The sequence below is a fragment of the Xenopus laevis genome, chromosome 9_10L (assembly GCF_017654675.1).
Source record: "Xenopus laevis strain J_2021 chromosome 9_10L, Xenopus_laevis_v10.1, whole genome shotgun sequence".
Taxonomy (NCBI): domain Eukaryota; kingdom Metazoa; phylum Chordata; class Amphibia; order Anura; family Pipidae; genus Xenopus; species Xenopus laevis.
Window position 1 is genome coordinate 71,057,438 of NC_054387.1, and position 19,206 is coordinate 71,076,643.

At 40.2% G+C, this 19,206-nt stretch overlaps 1 protein-coding gene across 13 annotated transcripts in view; it reads right to left on the reverse strand.

Annotated features, from left to right (window-relative positions):
• Positions 1–4,674: 4,674 nt before the first annotated feature.
• baz2b.L (bromodomain adjacent to zinc finger domain 2B L homeolog) overlaps positions 4,675–19,206 on the reverse strand; it is a 159,747-nt gene continuing 145,215 nt past the window's right edge. For 7 of the 13 annotated variants that reach the window (XM_018235811.2, XM_041576126.1, XM_018235810.2 and 4 more), the window contains 11 exons: positions 18,743–18,887; positions 17,425–18,071; positions 16,823–17,090; positions 15,427–15,582; positions 12,276–12,436; positions 11,562–11,872; positions 11,049–11,184; positions 10,117–10,338; positions 9,096–9,358; positions 7,130–7,273; positions 4,675–6,147 (listed from right to left, as the gene is read on the reverse strand). In XM_018235811.2, coding sequence (XP_018091300.1) covers positions 5,994–6,147; positions 7,130–7,273; positions 9,096–9,358; positions 10,117–10,338; positions 11,049–11,184; positions 11,562–11,872; positions 12,276–12,436; positions 15,427–15,582; positions 16,823–17,090; positions 17,425–18,071; positions 18,743–18,887 — 2,607 coding nt within the window. In that variant the 3' untranslated portion in view covers positions 4,675–5,993. The remainder of the gene's footprint in view (positions 6,148–7,129; positions 7,274–9,095; positions 9,359–10,116; positions 10,339–11,048; positions 11,185–11,561; positions 11,873–12,275; positions 12,437–15,426; positions 15,583–16,822; positions 17,091–17,424; positions 18,072–18,742; positions 18,888–19,206) is intronic. The other 6 variants (XM_041576128.1, XM_041576125.1, XM_041576124.1 and 3 more) reach the window with 2 other exon arrangements.

A 19,206-nucleotide genomic window follows, 5' to 3' on the forward strand; every position in this document is an offset into this window, starting at 1 on the left:
CATATTAATCAGTTTCATTCATTAATCATTACACTCATATTGGGTTTTTATTAGTTTGAAGCCATGCTATTCAGACCCTATGTACTCCCAGCCATGAGTGCTGCACTGTTTACTTATCTCACTAGCCCATCAAACTGAATTGTTACCTTGAAGGATATATACACCTTCCATTTAAACCCCACTGACCTTTTGAAGGGTAACTAACGTAATATTACAGTGTAAAAACTGGACAGTGATCCCAATATGTTAAATACCGGATGAATTATGTAGAGCTGGTGAGTATGATCCTCATTAGTATTGTGTTAGTTGTGGTCCAGTAATATTTTGGTGGAACACACTGCTATGTGGGAGCTGGGCTAGAGTTTCAATCTTCAGGTATCATGAGCTCTGACGTAGGTGCAGATTTATCAAAATGTGAAATGTGTTTAGAACTTAATAAATGAAAACTCACCCATGTTCTTTTCCATCCTATGGGATTTTTAGAATTGTATTTATCAACGGGTGAAAGTTAGAACTCACTATTTGATAACTTCAGTTCTAGAAATCCCATAGGAATGAATTTATTAAGCTCTTATTTATTAAGCTCTAAACTCACATTTTTGATAAATCTGACCCAAAGTGTTGCAAAATCGTGCTTTTTATGGACTTTATGTTTTGCTGAAGAAAGACTTAGGTGCTTTGTGTAAGTAAGGGGCTTACACACAGCAACCTCCCTCCATATGATTGGGAGGCTACATGCAAGAATTAGGAAGGCTGTGCCCAGTGAGTATGGAAACAATGGCATATCAGGCAAATCTGAAAAGCAAAATAAGTGAGCTCTCCAACATAAAACTAGGGAAAATAATGTATGAGGGAAATAAAATGCATTTCATTAGTTTACATTACACAAATACAAAGATAAGATTATAAATTAATACATATGTGAGCTTTAAAGTAATTGCTCAGTATAAAAATAAAAACTGGCTAAATAGTGCAAAATAAAAAATGTTTCTAATATAGTTAGTTAGCCAAAAATTTAATGTATAAAGTAGGGTTGCTACCTGTCCAGTTTTGACCTGGACAGCCTGGTTTTTTGAAGGGCTGCCCGGGTCAAAACTGCCTGCCCAGTTTTCCAAATTATGAAAACTGGGCAGGATTTCCTAGGATTGACTGATTGCCACATCATAGCCCCGCCCCTGATGTAGTGATGTTACGGCCCCATCCCCAATACTTCATGGTCCGCCCCCTCCCCAGAATTCCACCACACAGAAGGTGGCAATCCTAGTATAGAGGCTGGAGTGACTGGATGTGTAACATAATTGCCAGAACACTACTTCCTGCTTTTCAGCTCTCTTGCCATCCACTCATTGGTTACCAGTCAGTAACCAATCAGAGACTTGAGGGGGCCACATGGGTCATTTCTGTTGCTTTTGAATCTGAGCTGAATGCTGAGGATCAATTGCAAACTCACTGAACAGTTATGTCCCATGTGGCCCCCCTTCAAGTCGCTGACTAAAGGTGGCCATACACGGGCCGATAAAAGCTGCCGACAGACCGTGTCGGCAGCTTATTGGCCCGTGTATGGGGGCCCCCGACGGGCTTCCCCGATCGAGATCTGGCCGAAAGTCGGCCAGATCTCGATCGGATGGGATTAAAAATCCCGTCGGATCGCGGCCGCATCTGTTAGTTGATGCGATCCCGCGATCCGACCGTCCGTTTGGCGAACGCTAGGATCCGATCGTTGGGCCCTAGGGCCCACGATCGGATCAGCCCGATATTGCCCACCTCAAGGTGGGCATATCGGAGGGAGATCCGCTCGTTTGGCGACATCGCCAAACGAGCGGATCTATCCGTGTATGGCCACCTTAACTCAGAGTTATAGGGCTGAAAAGCAAAGTTGTATTCTGTTCTGTTGTTAGACATCCGCTCACTCCAGTCTTTATAGATTACATTTTTGGCTAACTAACTATATTAGAAACATTTTTTATTTTGCAAATCCTATTTCTTTAAAGGGTTTTTATTTTTATACTCACCTGTTCCAGGGGTGCCTTCAAAAATTTAAAATACCTAAAAAATGTGTTATATAGATCTTAAACTTATTTGTAAAATGTCATCTTATCAAACGGGCAATTCAAATCTTACCAGGCTTGAAAGTAAATGACTTTATTCCTATGTTGTATTTCATACGAACCATGCCAAAGAATACATTGTGTCCAAATGGTATTACTAGTAATAAGAAGACATAATTGGGAATTAGGAATTCCTGGCATTAAATGGGTTCATAGCTATTTCCCCTACATGATCAATCGAAACAGTCCAAGTATTCAATCTCAGCATTTAAAGAATGGCATTTGCAAATCATTGTTTCTGGCTACTAAATTAAATGCCAGATCCCATCTCAGAACTGGACATAATGTTCTTTGTCTCAGATTTTCCCTTATTGTAAGGAACCCCAATGGCTTCTTAATAACCTGGTTAAAGCCAGAAATAAGTTTCAAGGCTGCAGGAAACAGGGAAGGCCAGGCCTACCCGTGGGACTATTTTACACAAGACTATTTTGAGAAAACAAAAGTACACTTTAGGTATGAACCGGAAATTTTATTGCATTCCATTGGACAATGAGAGGTCAAAAAATAGATTTCCAGGGTATTCACAGCCAGTGATTCTTACACTACTCCCACATTATTATCTGTTATTATAAACCAAATATTGGGATGACCTGAAACAATAGGTGCAACATAAACCTTCCCCTGAAACTAGCTCTTCTGCACCCCCTAGTGCTCAAAAGTACAAACTCCAAAAGTAAACCTCCGAGCACCACTTAGGTCATCATCTCATTGGTATCTAACATATTGAGATTGTTTTGCAGTTATTGCTTGCCAATACTGTTGTTCAGAGGTAAAATAAAAAAAAACAAAGGTTTACTGATGATTTGTATGGCATTTACACCATAATCCAGATAACCTCTAAACCATTTGGTACGGTCTCCATCTAATTGTTGTGAAAGTGGGCCCTGGATGTCAGGTTCTCTATTCAACTCTAGGAGGCCCATCCGACAATACATACGTGAATGATGGAGCTGAATGGTGGCCATTCACAGGGAGATCCACTCGTTTGGCGATGTCTGCCGACAGACCAAGTCAGCATCTTATCGGCCCGTGTGTAGAGCCCCCCAGCTCTACAGTCAGTGTTCATATAAATATTAATGCACCTCTTTGGCGCTTTTAACTTTGGCTTTGCTCATGTTGTTTGGATACTTTCTCATGTATTAATGAGAGTGCAGAGTGTGTAGTACTGTGATCTCTGCTGTGGGTCATTAAATTCAGTCTTTGCCCTTGTCATTGTAAATATTCTGTTGTGTGAAATGAATCCATTGGCTTAGTGGTTGGCAGTTAGGAATCAGGGCCGGATTGGGAATAAAAAGCAACCATGGCAAAAAAATCAAAGCGGCCCACATATTAATGTGCAACATTGTCGGCCAGCCCCCCCTTTAAGTTAAAAAAAAAAATTGGTGGCCAGGGCCCCCCATAAAACTACAAAACAAAATACCTGGTGGTCAGGGCCCCCTCATAAAGAAAATAATTGGTGGCCAGCCCTCCCCCAAGTAAAGAAAACCCATTGGTTGCCAGCTCCCCCCAAGTTAAAAAAAACCCACTGGTGGCCAGCCCTCCAAGTTAAAAAAAAAAAGAATTGGTGGTCAGCTCCGAAGTTAAAAAAATATTGGTGACTGTCACGTTTGGCACCTTAAATCCCGAACCAGTGTTAGGCTCCCTGGTCTCGGCTCTTGCTTCTGCCTAAAACAGCCGCCTTTCACTTCGGGAGGAGCCCTCTGCTAATTGGATGCCACCAGGTCTTACTAAGAGAGGAGCAGAGCTAAAGGTTCTGGATGAGCAAAGGGGCACAGTTGTTTAACAGGGATACTGGAAGAAAGGCAACACAGCTTGGAAGACAAACCAGACAGACAAGTGTGATCAGGCAGACTAGGCCAGTACAAGCAGAATAAAAGAATACTCAGACAGGCCGGGTCGGGATTGGAGAGCATAGAATAGTCAGGCAGGCAACGATCAGCTTGGAGAGGTCAAAGTAGTCAAAACAGGCAGGCAAGTGTCAAAACCAGGAATCAAACACGATATAAAACACCCAGGATACTAACAAATAGAACCTAACAACTGGCAATGTGTATTCTAAAGCCCCTTTAAATACCTTAAATTTGCACCATTGCGCAATGACGTTATCACGCCGGCGCGTAAAACCCTAAAAAGTTTGTGCACCGTGCGGCATGCGTCCCCGCTGACCACTAGACCGCCAGTGTAAGCCATCGTTACAGTGGCCAGGGTCCCCCAATTACAGTAAACAAAAAAAAAAGTTTTTAGCTATTGTGAGAGACCTAACAACGCTGGCTTTAAACAGATTATGTATGTGAGCAGTAGTTTAATTGATAATCTCTGAAAATGAGAAAGATTAAAAATTAGTAAGTAGGCACCTAATTGTGTACATTTTCCATTGTGAGGAAGAGAATACATTTATAAGGCCCATTGCATGACAGGTGTTTGCTTCACCGGGCGTTTTGGCCTGAAAATTTACAGTTCTATGGCAACTCGAGAGGTGACGGATGTTTCCCTCCAACAGAAATAAATCGGTGGAGTAAATGCGTGGTGTGCTATGGGTCCAAGAAAACACCATGAACAAGCGAGAGCATATTGCAGAACTGTCCTTTATTGTATCCGTGCCACACATACTAGTGGGAAAAAACTATCCTGTTCACAACATTTTTTTTTTTTCATTTTAAATAAAACAACTTCAAGTACAACTGGTAGAAAAGAAAAGTCTGGTTGCCTTGCCTCCGACAGGTCCAACACACAGCAGATAAAACACAGTGGTTACAAATGCCTTTATTGTATTTATTACTCCTGTGGGCCAGGCAAGTGTAAGGAAATGCATCTATGAAAAAATACTGTGTGTAGGAAATCTCACATGGATACAAATGATTATACCTTTGTCTGTAGGCCTAGTTGGCTTGAAATCATATAACAATATAGAAAAGAAGAAGGAGGAAAAATAGAAATAAAATTGAGAAAAAAAACCCTAAATATCCCCTACACCCTGTTTGAAAGGCAGGCACTACCAATATCAGGGAGACTCCACAGTGTTGGTAGAGGATACTGTACAAGCTATAGATTAATCAACCTGGAAACTAAATTCAATGCTACAATCCTTCTAAGGCAGACATCAGTTAACATCTGCAGACAATATGTACACACTTAATATAAACAATAATAAACAGTATATACATATTTCTCCGTATGTCTTCACCATCTTGAAAAACAACGTAACTATACGAGTGATGCAGCAACATAATATAATATAAATGTTCTTGTAATTCTACAGTAAAGTTCCATCGGTGCCACAGCAGCACGTCCGTGTAAACAGTTTTACTTGGCTTGTTTTTGTTTTGTTGTTTTCTTTTTTTTTTCTTTTAACATTCTTGTTGTACTTTCAAGATTTTAAAGCAATTCTTTTTTTTTTTTTTTTTTTAAACTCTTCCTTTTCACAGAAAACGAAGATTGTGTCTGCTGTATAATTATAAATAATTCAGGAAATTAAATACATTCGCTAAAAATAACCTACAAAATAAAAAAATATAACAGAAAAACAAAAATAATTACAAAAAAAAGAAAAAAAAATAGAATATTTATTGAAAGGGAATGGAGAACCATTTCCTCAGTATAGCTCTGGTGGTTGAAGATTCAGTGCGTTTTATATATTTTTGAAACAACTATTGCACAACTAAAACACCCCTGTTTTGGAAAGCCTTTGGGTGTGCGTCCCTGTACTGCGTAACAGGGACGCAGTTGATAAAAGACACAGACCAATAAAGCAAGGGCTATCATTTTGTTAGGAATAAGACCCTCCGATGCATCACTGCTCTTTCATAATAAAGTCTGTTGGTAACAGTTCTAGCAAATACCATTCACATTGCTGGTCATGTTGTCCACCAAACTAGGATATAGGGTTCAGCTCATGTTAAAAAGTTCTGTCCATCGTTTCTCAAAATGTACTCTCATTTTGTGTCCAGCTCTGCCTATTTCAGAGTCATCTTCATTAAATGTTTCACAGTTGTTGAAGACAAGTCTGACATCTAGAACGAAAGCTTCGAAGTTTGGGTACCTGGAAATGACGTGGCAGAGAGAAAAGAGGAGGGAAGAAAAATGATGTTTAATAGTGATATACCCAAAATACTCATATTTGGAAGGAGGAAGGGATCAAAATGATCTTATTGTCCTGAAAAGGATAAAACAAAGCAGGCCACAGCGCAATTTGTGTGCTTTGAATGCTGTGTCTTTGGACTCTCATTTACAGATGTAAAGCAATTGCTGAAAATGGACACAAAACTGAGCATCCATTGATGCCATTTATAAAAGGTACTTTAACCCAAACTCACTTCTATCACTTGTGGGGAAAGCCAAAACATCTGGCTCCTTTCTGTGCCGGATTTAAACCTGGCACTCCCCCGCGGCCGCTCCCATCCCTGCCCCTCCTCACACACTAACCCTCCCATGCGCACTCCCCAACCCGCTCGCACAGACATGCCCCCTCATACTCGCACAGTCCCGCCCCCTCACACTGCCCTCACCTATTCCCCCTATCAGTCAGAATCCCCTGTTCATATTTGGCCAGTGGATGGCATGATGCCCCCAGATCTTTGCCACCCTAGGGCCGGCCCTTTGTGACTTGCCACACAAATACTGCCTGGCTAGTTTGCCCTGATAATAGTGCACAAGTGAATGCATTGATGCTAGGGAACCCTGAAAATACTGCAACTGTGACATGGTGGTAGTTAGTAGGGGTGCACTACTAACTTGTGCCAACCAATGTCACGCGCATTTTAATACAAGGGAAACTGCATCCATATTTGTACTTTGCGCACATGTTGCAATTAGGCTGGAATTCTTGGAAATAATACTGCTTTATGGGTAAAAAAAACATTGTGATTTGCATACAAAAATTGCACTTTGCACAATGTGCCACAAACAATTGAGGCTTATAAAGAACAGCAGGCAGGAAATATGAAAGAATAATAGCTTCCCACAATGAGAGGCTTGTCGCTTGTTACATCACATTGTCATTTCACATGAGACACTGCACTTACTGTCCATTGCTCAGCTTGTCTCGTATTGTAGCAAAATCCATTGGTTTCTTAATGACCTTTTTATAGCCGGGAACGAGTTTTAAGTTTACAGGAAGAAGGAAAGGCCAGGCATCCTCATGCGACTCCATTTCCGACAAGATTACACTGAGGAAAACGTAAGTTCACATTAGGTAAGAGAACCTTTATTACATCCTCTTCTATAACAAGAAATCAAAATAGGCTATTAATGCACAAAAACTCTTCCAGAGAAAATGAGAATACTAATAAGTGAAAACGTGTTCTGCTCTACATTATTTACCCTTCTTAAATTCACTGGCTTGACCAAAAATGAGAAACCCTCCAAATGTTTCTGTGCTGTGGCATAACTGAGTGGACATGAAAAATAATAACTATAGAGAAGTGGGGTGATTGTGGCAGTAGGTATCAGAATAAGCTGGAACCCACTCTTACTTATAATCTCTAAAACAAATTCAAAATGTTTTGTATTCGTTTAAGTAGGTAATCAAATATTTATTCAATTTTTTTTTCCTGTTATTTATATAGCGGCAACACATTTCTGCAGTGCTTTAAAGTAGATTATACTTCCTTTCCATTAGTCCCTGACCCAGAGATGCTTACAATCTAAGGTCTCTATCAAAGAATGACAATGCTATTGAGGCAGCTTTCAGTCTCAGTCCTTGGATATATTCCTATCTGCCTTTGAATCCTGGCTCTCCTTATTTCTGTGTTGTGATAGCCCTACAATAATCTTGGGTGATTTCAGTTGTCATGCTGGTGACCCCTCTCAATCCTGACCATCTCAATTTCTCCTTCTAACGTCCTCCTTTGATCTCTGACAGTGAACATATACAGCATATACAACACTCATGTCCCTCTGCAACCACAGCTCAGTTGAGACCATAATCCCCATCCTTGGTTAAACTGACAAGACACAATTCCTATGCTCATGATAAACAGAGTGCATTTGGACATCCCATATAATGGAGGAAGCCTGTTTTTGTAAGTTTCTCATGGCATGTCCCAGGCCAAGCAAGATAAATAGTAACTAATCAAGTCCACAGCACTTATTTTGCATTTTCAACTCCTTTTTAAACCCTCACCAAATGAATTGATCACATTTGTACATAACCCCCAGGACTTTTCAAAAGCAAAGTAGATGAGGTCCACAGACAATTCCCCCCAGAAATGAATGATCTAAACCTTCTTAAAGGAGAACCAAACCCTTTATATTAAAATCACCTACCCTACATAGACCCCCTCCCTGCTCCCCCCCAGCCTAGGTGTTACCCTCTGTAAATGCCCCTAACTCTTTACTTACCCCTCGTTGCAGATTTAGCGCATCGGAGTTCCAGGCGCCATCTTATTCTCTTCTGTAATCTTCATGAAGTAAGCACCGTATCGGCGCATGTGCAGTTGGAGCAGTCTGCTGTTTTTTTAACAACTGCACATTCGCCAAAAGTCATGGAAATTGCCAAAGCGTCAGCAGAAGACCCGAAGAGAAGAAGATGTCGCCCGTGAACTCCGATGAAATGAAAATATTGTTGAGTGCTTTCTATTGCTTTGCTATTTTTTTCTACAGTCTTAGCCATTAAGGGCCCCTGCCAAAATCTTTGTACACTTTTCACTTTGATTTGTGTCTGTATATTTTCCATCCATAAGGTCTATGGGGAAGGTACTTTTCTTCTGCGTCTTTTAGCACACAGCACAGAAAATCTGTATAGCTATACTTATTATACAAACCCCTGGCTGGGATTGAACTCGGGGCCCCAATACCGCAATGAACAAACTGATTGATGGGTTTTAGCATATGAAAAAAAGTAAATATAAATAATCTGAATACCACTTTTTTGGGGCTTTCTGTGCTAATATATAGTTCTTGGCCTCTCTGGTAGGTGACAGAGTCACATTATTTAATGCCTAATGCCATTCTGATGCAGAGGATTTTAACAACAATCAATGTATTTACCTGCACAGAGCTAGGTCTTTTAATTCATCCTTTGCTGATCTTGCTTTCTTGGAAGAGGGGGAGCTCTCCTGCTTGGAAGGGCTAAGGTTGTTTTCCTCCCCTTTCCTTTTTTTGGAATCTTTGCTCCCTTTTTTCCCTGGAGTTCCAGTTCCTGCAGAATCCTCCTCTCCTGTGTCCCCTGGGGACTTTTTGCCTTTCTTTAGATCCACACTTTTCTTCCCTTTCAAGTTTGATTTTTTCATTTTCAAGGTGTGTCCACTTGCCTACAGAATAGGTGTATAAGATTGGTTAGATCATGTTTATCAGAACTTAACTTAATGGGGTTATGGTTCAGTGCACTGTATGCATTCATTTAGCATTTCACTGAAGCAAAAATGATGTATTCAGCCCTTCTCTAGTTTTAAGCAGGCAGCTTAATTCACGTTCATTTAGAATAAGCACTGTGCTTACTGTATATTACGTGAAGCTGTGACATGTGTTATATTCTTTAAACCAAGTGACCTGGGTGCAAACTAACTTGTTTTCTTGAGGTTATTGGAAAAGATAAGGCCTTCTATCCAGATGAGTAATGGAAACTTTTTTTACACATCACACTGCATGACCTTTTATATAAGTGCAATTCCTGTTTACAGATTATTCAGACTAGAAGTTATTGTTATTATTAATAACGTGTATTTTTAGAAAGCCAACATATTGTTATTCTCCAGAAAAATGTTTCCTATAATATCCTTTACTTACATTGTGCTAGCAGTCCTGCTATACACACAGTGTCGGCAAGATGGATGTTAACATATTAATATCTAGTCTGAGAGGACCCTGAAGAAACCCACACAATCACAAGATGGTCATACAGTCTGTAGCTGTAGCTAGTGCCCTGGTTGTGGTTAAACCCAAGGAGCTAAATGAGTGACAGGATTGGAGTGAGGGGAGATGAATGAGACATAATAGACCGGATCGGAATTGAATGAGTTCAAGTGAGCAGGCAATGCTAATGACAGTTAGCTGTAATAATATAAATTACCTTGGCAATGCAAGCAGGGCAGAACCAGTCACCTTCAGGTATGGTGGTGATTTTAGGTCTATGACAGTATGTATGACAGCCTTTGTCGCAGCCATCACAGAGAAGCAGCAGTTCCTCATTATCTCCTTTACGACATATCTGGCAGTACTGTAAACGAACAGAAGACAAGCCAGTGACTTTAATCCCTTTATAGTTCAAACAGGCAGTTTCCTGATGTTCCACCTTCAAGACAAAGTCCTTTTTGTTAGCAGTTTCCTATTTTCTCATTAGCGGTATAAGGGTATAGCTCTCATTCTCCATATAATTTAATGAAGGAATACATGGGAAATAACATATATGTCTTTCTCCTGAGACCCCCTAAAAGACTATTACCATCTAGAGAACAAAAGTGACTGGAAAAATGCTTCTTCTAAGGTAAGAATTAGGCTGGCCCCCATTCAGATGTGTACATGGAAATGTCAAACATACATTTGGGAAAGCTTACCACTGTATCAGTACCAGTTGGGATGGCAATGGCCTATACAGGAGCCTAGGTCTTTTTTATCCATATTCTTATTTTATAGACTTATGGTCAGAACATCAGTTGCCTAACCTGTGAGTTTACACATGATTATAAGCAACCACCACTGATATCAGTCAGGATCATTTTGTTGCTACATGCAGAACACATCACATGCAACTTTCCAAAGAGATCTGTGGAGGCAATCTGTTGGGGAGCTTAGTGGTCTGGATTCAATGACATCTGGTATAAGATTACCAGATCATGTGAAAAAACAGGGAAGCTTCTAGAAAATCCGGGGATGCACTGATTGCATTGAATTTAAATATACCCAATGCAATCAGTTCACCAACTCCAGAGCATTTGCAGCACTAGCATTTCTCAAGAAATAATAATGTCCCTTTAAGTGTTACATAAGTGTCATTTGGCTTACAACTTTCATGATGGACTTTTCCCATGCAATAGATTTCTGCAGTTGCTGGATGCACAGTGACATTTGTGCTGCACTCCGTGCCTCTGACAGCGCCCTCCTCCATACTTTCAGCCCCGGGGCAATGTCATCCTCTGTCCTGCAAGGTAGATAATGGAAAGCGCTCTGAGCAAAGATTTTTTTTCTTGCCATTCACAGCAGGTACCACATCAAAAGCCAAGCAAATGACAAAACCGAGATAAACAGCCAATATGTACAAAAGTTAAAGCAACGCAATTAAATGTAGAGCACAGATCAGCACATGTGCCTTTATGAAGCTTAATGACAACCAGGGAAACATAATATACAGCTTTGCAGGATTATTAAAATACGGCACAAAAAATATATTACACGGCACCATGCAGAATAAAATGGTCTGTAAAGGACAAACAAGAGGAAAACATACAAGGCAATAGAAAATAAGTTCTGATTAGCAAGGAAGCACAGTAATTTGTTATATTAATGTCAATGACCTACCCGTCACCATCACCATTAATAGATGGTGCAGGAGCAGGCACAGTAACTGTGCCCACATTATCCAGTTTGATCTGAATGGTGGTACTTAAAGGGCTCTTCAGATACCTTCTCTCAATGTTCCTCTCCAAATCAGTCAGCCTGGTTACTGCTATATCTAGAGGGTTGTCGCTTTTCCGCTTTATAGCATTGGAGCTGCCTCCTTCATCTGTTGTGCGCTCTCCACCATGTTCCTTATGCCTTTTGGAAACTGACTTATGCTCATAATATACCAAGTCTTCTCTTTCAGAGGCCGGCTCTGGATACATCCAGCCCTAAGCAGCAATAGAAAGGTTAGTGGTGTTTCCAAGATTGTGGTTTGCCCCTTTACTAATCCAATGGCAACATCTGGTGCCATGCAGGAGAGAAAAAATAGTTGCAGATTAGACTACTAAATAATCAGATGCTACATCTGCCACAGGTTCTTCTAGCAAGAGCTCTTGATGTTAACACTTTCCCAAACTTTAGTCCCATGCTCTCATTAGCTTAGGAGTCTCTATGCCACTATAGGTCATGTGGTTGAAGAAGTGCCATCTTTGAATCTCTCTGCAACCATACCACAATGCAATGAACTCCAGAGATAATGGAAGAATGTCACGCTGTGCCACTGTGTATGTGTAGAGGGGCAACAGGTTGCCATTCTTGAAATTAGTTCTAAGGACCCCTATGAGATTTTACCTTCACTTGCAAGCTAGCAGATGTCACTCTTCTTTCAATGTCTTCAATCTGCTGCAGGATGGCCAAGTCTACCTCCATTTCCTGATCTTCTATAGACCAATTTTCCACAATGCCCTGTGTCAACTGACATTCCTCAGGGTCATTCATTTCTATGATGGTAACTAGAGAGAGAATATAATAAATAATGCAGGCTAGGAGTTGTTTTACATGTTGTTGTGCAGTGGTCAGGAAGCCATTCAAGTGTCTATGTGTTGGTAGCACCAATAGCCACACAATTAAATGGTGCCTTAAAGATCAGTGTGGTGGTTAGGAAGATCCATTTCTAAGAAAATGGTACAGCAGAAATGGATCATTGCAACCAGGACTGCCATCAGGGGGGAAGAGGCAGGACTACTGTCAGTTGCTTGTCTGAAGTGCAGTGAATCATGAGCAAAGGTTATGTGCTAGGAACCAACACACAGACATGGTTGGCAGGCTTAGCATTTTTATATCATTTTTAATTATTTCCTTACCAATGTCCTTTGATCTTGGTGTGCTGAATGTTACATAAACGGAACCCAGACTCTGTGTACATGCAATGGCACTTTTTATTAAAAGGGCACTAAAGGGTTAATCCATTGTGTTTTCATAGAATGCAATGAGGCTTATTAACTTACATAGGTGAAAGAGTGCATCAGTTCAGTTACCAACAGCAACCAAACAGTAAAAACACTCACAGTCATATGAAAAAGTTTGGGAACCCCTCTCAGCTTGCATAATAATTTACTCCAGTTTCAACAAAAAAGATTACAGTGGTATGTCTTTCAATGTTCCCCTCCAAGTCAGTCAGCCAATCTGGCCATAACAAAAAGCGATTTGCATGGCGGAAGAAGAACACCACATTCCAAGAAAAACAGCTGCTACCTACTGTCAAATTTGGTGGAGGTTCCATCATGCTGTGGGGCTGTGTGGCTAATTCAGGTACTGGGGCCCTTGTTAAAGTCAAGGGTCGGATGAATTCAACCCAATATCAACAAATTCTTCAGGATAATGTTCAAGCATCAGTCACAAAGTTGGAAGTTACACAAAGGTTGGATATTCCAACAAGACAATGACCCTAAACACACTTCAAAATCTACAAAGGCATTTATGCAGAGGGAGAAGTACAATATTCTGGAATGGCCGTCACAGTCCCCCAAATTCAATATCATGGAAAATCTATGAAATGATTTGAAGCAGGTTGTCCATGCTTGGCAGCCATCAAATGTAACTGAACTGGAGAGATTTTGTATGGACGAATCAAAGGCTATAAGAGGTGTCTAGAGGCTGTTACATTTGCAAACTAAGTATTGATGTAATATCTCTGTTGGGGTAAGCACCTGTCTAATTTTGTTATGATGTGTAATGCATATTTTCTGTTAATCCAATCAACTTTATGTCACTGCTGAAATACTACTGTTTCCATAAGGCATGTTATATATTAAAAGGAAGTTGCTACTTTGAAAGCTCAGCCAATGATAAACAAAACTCAAAGAATTTAGAGGGGTTCCCAAACTTTTTTTCATATGACTGTATAGTAGTACCTCAGTCCTAGAGACTCCACTCTCTGGATAACTCCTTTGGGTGAAGTCTTCCGGTAAACTAATCTTAAAGGAACAGTTTAGTGTAAAAATAAAAACTGGCTAAATAGTGCAAAATAAAAAATGTTTCTAATATAGTTAGTTAGTCAAAAATGTAATGTATAAAGGCTGGAGTGAACAGATGTCAGTGACTTGAAGGGGGGCCACATGGGACATAACTGGTCAGTGAGCTTGCAATTGATCCTTAGCATGCAGATCAGATTCAAAAGCAACAGTTATGACCCCCCTCAACTTATTGGTTACTGCCTTGTAACTAATCTGTGAAAACCAAGAGAGCTAGTGTTCTGTTCTATTATGTTAGACATCCAGTCACACCAGCCTTTATACATTACATTTTTGGCTAACTAACTATATTAGAAACACTTTGATTTACCCAGTTTATATTTTTATACTGAACAATTCCTTTAAAGGGGACCTGCAGTGCCGATTCTGGACTGCTCCGCGCATTAAAAGCAGCAGGTCAAAGGAAGGCAGCATCGCTACTGCATTGAGCTCAGCTCTCTGCACTAGCGGAGCCGAATTTTCATGTTTAAAAAACGGAGGTTTGGCTCTTAAAGGAAAACTATACCCCCCAAACAATGTAGGTCTCTATAAAAAGATATTGCATAAAACAGCTCATATGTAAAATCCTGCTTCATGTAAATAAACCATTTTCATAATAATATACTTTTCTAGTAGTATGTGCCATTGGGTAATCATAAATAGAAAACTGCCATTTTAAAAAATAAGGGCCGCCCCCTGCGATCGTAGGATTCACTGTACTCACAAACATACCAACAAACTATACATGTTAGGTCACATGAGCCAATTAACAGACAGCGTTGTGTCTTTTGCTTCCACACTTCTTCCTGTTACAGTTAGAGTTGAAGTATTTCTGGTCAGGTGATCTCTGAGACAACACAAAGACCATCACAAAATGGTGGCTCAAGGCAAGAGATGTAAAAGGGCAATATTTACTTAAATATATATTCCAGTTTGGTAAGATTCTTTAATATGCCACTTAATATGATATGAACTATCTGTTGCTTAAGTGTTCATTTTGGGGGTATAGTTTTCCTTTAAAGTTACAAGAGGCAGCTTTTTGCCACACCCTGTAACCAGCTGCTCGCAGGTTCTCCCCTTGCCTCATGGCAGGAGTGGCCCTTGGGACCTGTCATATTAACAAATAATTCCAAATTCTATTTTATGAGGTTAGTCAAGCAAAATAAACTTAACTTACACTATAGAAATTAACTAGACAGTGTTAAGGAAGAAGGGGACCATGGCAATGCAGGAAGACTGAAGATGGTGAAAACTTCCTAAATCAAATATAACAGCTGCTACATAGTATAATAGATCTTGTAATGTTTCATCTATGATTTGCCTGCCAAAGTGGCTATTTGATGCTGGGGCTTAGGACAAATACCCTTCTGCCCTACCACAAAACTATTGGAGATGTTTGTTTGAGATGCTGATATTTAAAAGGGGTGAAGTTGAACAGGTGCACAAGCCTGAATCAATTTAACTGCTATAGTTGAGTAGGAAATACCTACCATCTTTAGTTTTCATGCAGGTCTGGGTAATATATTCAAAGTGTTTCTGTATTTGCTTCTGCAGAGATTTCTCCCGTATTCCTCTGAGATGAAGAACCTTCAGCAAGGATTTCAGGTCTTCTGGATCAGTTACTCTCCACCAGCCGAACTGCATTTCTGTGGGAAAATTATAAAAGGACAATCAAACAAAGAACCTAACAACACAGGAAATCAAGGGTAAGGCTATCTACAAATATCATTTTTTGTTTTTTTTGTAGTCTTAACTTGTTAGTAAAAACTGTTTTGATTAATTTATCCTGGGATAAGAGGGATTAATTATTTACTTTTCTGACAATGTATAGCTGGTTCAAAAGTGCAGTGGCACGCGTTTTAAACGGACACAATTGTAAAAAGCACCACCTGGTATGATGCTGGTATTAGGCTATGGGCACACAGGCTGTTTTCAGTGGCTGTTGTCAGCTTTAATAATTTTTCAGGCTGAGAGAAGCAGATCTGCTCAGTGCCCCTGCTCCATTGATTTGAATCTGATCAGCCTGCGTGTGAGATCAGCCCAAATGGGGTATAAGCGCTTAGTTGTGGGTAAAAAAAAAAAGGCATCTTGCGTTTTGCACACTATACCTGCACTTTTAACTGAGCCCTTGTAGATTCTGCTTGGATTTCCACTGAAAACATACAAGCAGATTAACTGGCTCCCACTGAATCAGGTCAATGAGGTTAAAGGCGCAATCACTGGCTCAATGGTGGGGATAGAGATTACCAATGCAGGTAAAATAAAATCCAGGTTTATTGTTTCATTTAAAATACATTAGAAAACTCAAAAATAGAAAAATGGATGAAACAGAGCAGGGGAGTGCATGGCTGTGAATGATTTCTATAAATGCTGGTACTATACAATGATATACAATATAGGATGATAAATAAACATAAGAATGTGTGATAGATAAAAGAGTCAGGAATAAGCCTGTATCTAACTCTGCTGATGGGACCTGTGGGGAGGGAGCTAATAATTTTGTCGTTGTTATTTGTACAAGTTCCTTCCTGGCACCAGCAGCTGGAGAGCAACAGATGAGTTTTAGTTCAGTAACAGCTGGAGAGCCTCAGGTTGCCAGTCCCTGATCTAGTTGGGCTCAACTGAGGGTTCTAATCACAGCATATGGATGAGATACTGTTGCACCTATTTGCCTGTGTGTAAAGGGACGCAAGCAGTGAGGCATCTTATGTGCATGTGTGACCCGAAACAGTTTGGCTGTGACTGATGATAGTGAGTGACAGAACGCATCTGAATGTAGCTCAGAAAATGAGAAAGAATGTGTGTGGCACTGCATTGTAATAGTGATAGCTTTATTAAAAACATAATTTCTGGTTTTATATCTGTTCATTGTTCAGTGGCACTTACCTTCTGGGATTGGCCTTGGGGTTGGGAAATCTACTTGCTTGGGGACCTCAACAACAGATGGAGGTGTGCAGATAGATTTATCACTTTGGGGTATAGGAGATTCACTTTTACTGGGCTGGGTGGTAGGTGTCAGGAAAGAATGTGAATTCCCTTCTGATGGCGTTAATACCATACCAGGTACTGGAGATGAAAACGGAAGATTTGCTGGAACGACTGGTGACGGCCAACTGCAAAACTGCAGTCCCATTAGTTGCAAACCTGGCTTCATCTAAGTACAGATTAATCAGTGAGTATCATGCAGACAAAGCACTTTAGTAACAGTCATAAAATAGCAGGGGATATAACACCTTAGAGCTCATATACTACAGACAAAAGCTCAGTCATTCACTAGCTGGATCAATCGATCTATGTATAGTCCGTTGGTTTCACGGCCAATAGTCAGCTGGATGGTTCTGGCCTTACCCATTTCAAAGTTGGACATACAAAAAATGGACACACTGAGCAAAAAAACAACATCAACATGACAAAGAAACAACTGCCTTCTGTATTCTTATAGTAGTTCTCATTGTAGACAAGGAAGAGTTTGTGCCAAAGACACTTACCTGAAGTGGAGATAATGTGAATGGATTAATCCCCAGTGTATTCGTTACAGGAGACTGGTTGGAGACAGGAGATGGAAGAGGTGAGGATGGCTGGGATGGGAGCCTGCTTTGTGCTGTGGAAGTAACAGCTGGTGATGATTCAATGTAAGTCAATGATGTGTCATCACACGGTGTCCTAGGAAGGAGACTGAACCACTGCCTGTTTTTGTCCGTGAGAGTTTTTAGCAGCTGCTCATTGGGAATCACTGGTGAGTTATAAAATTTTCCTGAACCACTTACAGGTGGTGTAAAAGAACTCGAATCTGTCTTCTCAGTATTGCCCTGGGATGTACTTGGCTGTAGGTTGTTGGGAGTGGCCCTACAGTTTTTTGTGTATGGTAAGGAACATACATTTGGTGAAACATTAGCTTTTTGGGTTAAACCATCCATTTCTGGGGGCATTTTGGCCACTTCCAGCAATTTGCTCAGCTTTGAGAAGGAACCTGGTTTTTGAAGGAACAAATTTGTGCTGTCTTTTTCCTTTTGCTCCTTGTTACCAGAATTTAAACTGTTTACTTTCTCCTCATAGTTTTCAAGCATCTCTTCTTTTATCTGGATATTTTCCGCTGCTCTTTGCCTCTCTCTTTCCTTTGCCAGTTCTTCTGGACCTGTCCAAATAAAAGTGATTATTTGAGCAACAGAATTTACACGCTGCAACAGTGTCGGACTGGGATACCAGGGGCCCACCCAAAAACCTTAGACCAGGGGCCCTCCAAGAAAATTTAGACCAGGGGCCCACTGTCAGTACTAATATACTTCCTCTCCTAGCTCAACCTCTATTTATAGTTTTACATACTATAATCTATTATTCCATCTATTTAGCCTCTTTGTTCTCATAGAAATAGGGAATGGCCTTGAAATAGGCCAAATGTTTAGCAGCACAAGGGCCCACTGACAACTTGGCCCACCGGGAGTTTTCCTGGTATCCCAGTGGGCCAGTCCGACACTGCGCTGCAATATCTGCAAAAACATCATTACCTGATCTCCACCTGATACTGCTAGATTACAACTTTCAGGTTTCTGTAACCTATGATAATATATTGGGATGTGTAGACCAGTAAAATTTGGGTTACATATGGTTGAACAACAGTATTTACGTCCCCTTTAAATTTGCTTAATCTGGTTCATAGTAGGTTAGTGCCCACCTCTTAGCCTTGGCCCAAAATTTAAAAGTATGCATTTTCTTAATGTTTAAAAGTAAAAGTCTTACATATATATATATATATCAGTGCACTAATCAATGTACCCTATAAGCAGAGCTGTTATAACATATCCATACCTTCACCACTTTCCATGCCTTCCACAAAAATTCCACCGCACTGAGGAAGGATCCAGTACCTTCTCCTGTACCGATCCTGACCAAACATCATTGACCGAAGGCAATGGGAAGACTCAAACAGCTTCTTCCTGTACTGATTTTGTTGCTGTAGATGAAAGATAAATACAAAATATGTTTCATTTTCACATTTGATGAATTGTTAAAATGACCAAGAAAATGTTTTGTTTTTTTTACATTTGGCGAGCTTCCCTAGATGGTAAAGTACAGTAAACGGTAAAGCAGATCGAGAATTCTTGCCACCATATTATTTCTTCATTTTTTTCTCAAGTAAGCAGAGCTGAATGTATTAAATGCATCTCACAGGTTTGAGCTACAGCATTTTTTAGTTTAAAAAAACCTGCTAGAAAATGTAGGAAGAACTGATAAAGAATTAAAAGAAAATCTGTGGGTAAATATATGCAATA